The 2804-nt window shown below is 35.6% G+C and overlaps 1 protein-coding gene across 1 annotated transcript in view; it reads left to right on the top strand.

The window, feature by feature from the left end:
* The first annotated feature begins 547 nt into the window (after nucleotides 1-547).
* LOC137406297 (inositol 1,4,5-trisphosphate-gated calcium channel ITPR3-like) overlaps nucleotides 548-2804 on the top strand; it is a 134780-nt gene continuing 132523 nt past the window's right edge. The window contains 1 exon segment of the mRNA XM_068092849.1: nucleotides 548-633. Within this exon segment, the coding sequence (XP_067948950.1) occupies nucleotides 548-633 (86 nt within the window).

The raw sequence follows: 2804 nt of genomic DNA, 5'->3' as shown, positions 1-2804 counted from the left end.
CAGCGTCACCCTTTGAGAAAAGAAGAAGCGGTTTCTGGATCTTTATCAAACATGAGCGGAATTTAAAACAAATTTGGCAAAATGAGCTAGTAGCGAGTTGTACAAAGCAAACAATAGCCCGAAATGAACAGAATCTGTAAGCCACAGGAAGCTGTGCTGTTTACTTTATGCGTATCGATCTACACAAATGTGAACCTCAAATTAATTAAAAAATATTTAATGATGTAAAAATGTTATATTTTTAAACTAATTTAATTTAGGGTCTTTTTGTTGATTGTTGTCAATTTAACGAATAGCTGTATAATTCCGTGGAACAGTTTGTCCTGAGCACTATCATTGGTCATACGTACACTATTTATCAGCTACTATAGAGACCATAATTGTTAAAGGAGCTAGAGTACCTGCTCATTCAACACGCTGCGAACTCGCGGGTGCACGTTTGGAAGTTCTTTTCTAAGTACACGCACGGTTTGAACACATTGATATGGTAGTATATTTTTCAATATTCGAATGCGCAGTATATTAAAAAGAAAAGATTAGATCATAGATGTCCGTAGAGCCGGTTTGTATCGGAGACAGCATCTGTCTGTACTCTGAAGAGACCGATGGATTTGTGTACTCCCTCCAAAGCAGGTAAGGACAGGAGCCTTGGTATGAGATTAACAGAATTTACAAACGTTAGTATGAAGTTTAGAATACAATTTTTTTTATTTGTTTAGTAATATTTTCAGTCATATATTCACTCACAGTAGATGAAAAGTTCTTATTTACTATCAAATAACCACCAGTTTTTGCTTACTTTGGTGTTACAGCTTAATTTTAAGCAAAACTTGTGCATCTGATATCCGTTTGACTTTTAAACTAATTCAGTGCACTTGGAAAAAGAAAACATCTTGTCAGTTGAATGAATACTTATTGTGTTTGCAATATTATCACAAGTGATTCAAAGTGTGTACTCTGATGCTATTTCGTATTCTGTCATAACACCCTTAACTATTTTGGCGTTCACGTTTGGTAATGACTACTTTATTGTTTTGCAAATTTTTCTTGTCCTTGATAATAATGTCAGACACATAAGATATATCATTATTCGTATCATTTCTGTTGTACTCACCAGAGAAGCAATTGGCTAGAAAACCCAAATGCTTCCTTAGATTGTTGGCATTGTTCATTATGGCATGATAATGCCCGACTACAAGGAAGAATTTTGCGACAATTTTCAAAAGGCTGAAACCATAGATTTTTATCAACAAGCTAGACAGTGCTGACACTAATTATGTCACACACGCTATAAATCTATAGCAATATTAATAATCCCTGAATGTAGGTAGTACAAATAAAGTGCTGTGCCAATACATTTTTATGTTGTCAAAGCCAGATGCATTTGTCAGCTTGTTTTGATCTAAATAGACTATACATTTGCTTGATGGGAGTAAACAAGCCTGACGGTAATCGTTTATTCAGAACTAACAATAGGATGCTCGGATATGCTGTACTGAGCAAGACAAGATGCACAATTAGTTTGTTATTGAATAATTGAAAGCTATTGAAGGTCTGTTGAAAGGCGAGCATCAGTTGGTCAAAAATCAATGATTACACTGCGTCCAATGCACTAAGCAGCTGTGAAGCTATATCTAGGAGTTCTGAGGCTAAGGTACATGTGTGTGTACAAAATTGGTTTTGACAGCAGCTTGTTCCATACTGTTGGCATACTGTTTGCCCAGTTGCACACATTCAGATGACCCTAGTATGTTGGCCTATCTTATAATGGCATAAGTGACTTCACACGAAAACATTTAAAAAATGGCTTCAATAAAACTAATGACAAGTTTATAATTGTTGCTTAAACCGTGTTCTTCCGAAAATCTGATTAATTTGGCAACGAAGATTTCTTTCAGTCATAATTCCAACCATTTTCTCATCACTTGCCTTATAAAAATCGGAAATTTATGAGAAAAACCTTTACCTATGTCATGTTGGTATCATGTCTATGTCATCAACCAATCACGTTGGCTGATTTTGTGATTTTTGTTTTCATACGTTTCCAGTTTTAAATGAACTGAATTTTTTCCATTTGCCAGCCATTGAGGTAAGACGCCAACACATCTACACGTAGGCTAGCTACAAATGCCTGCAATGTCACTATAAAAAATAAAAGCTTCTATAAAAAATTACCTTTATTATCTTGCTCTCCAAGATTGATGACTTTGCTAGGATTAAATGGGGGGGGGGTGCTACTGTCCCCTTTCAAACCTAAACTAGTGCTGCTAGTAGGTAGAAAAGTGTAATTTGTTTGTTTGAGCTTTGCAATAGCTATTGCGATTAACTCTGATTGCATAATAGCATTGTATGAGTTATGAATGTTTGTGCCAAGGTCAATCATCAATTTAAAGAGAGCTAGTCAGCAAACACAACCTATTATCTAGAGCAATTAGAGTGTGGCATTGCTAGGAAAACCTCCATTCAGTAGAATAATGAAGCAATCACATAGCTTTGATTGGGTAACGTTTAAAATCTCTGCGTATTTTATTTGCACACAGGCTATTCATTGACTTCGGCTTAGTAGATGTTTACACACTTGTTATCCGAGCATACCCCTTTTGGTAACCAGGCTATTTCATTAATTAATAACTGCTTCTCCTTAGTAGCGTCTACATGATTTGCTATCACTTGTGGTACACAGGCTACTCTATAACACAGGGTTACTAATAATAACTTAGCTTTGGGCTAAAAGATTCTTTATCGCTCTACATATGTTGAGGCACATTAATCTGAGAAGCAGTATATTTCTAGCTTCTAACAAC

This window comes from Watersipora subatra, chromosome 10 (assembly GCF_963576615.1).
Source record: "Watersipora subatra chromosome 10, tzWatSuba1.1, whole genome shotgun sequence".
Classification (NCBI taxonomy): Eukaryota; Metazoa; Bryozoa; class Gymnolaemata; order Cheilostomatida; family Watersiporidae; genus Watersipora; species Watersipora subatra.
The sequence above is the reverse complement of the archived record's forward strand: the minus strand, read 5'-3'. Positions and strand labels throughout refer to the sequence as shown.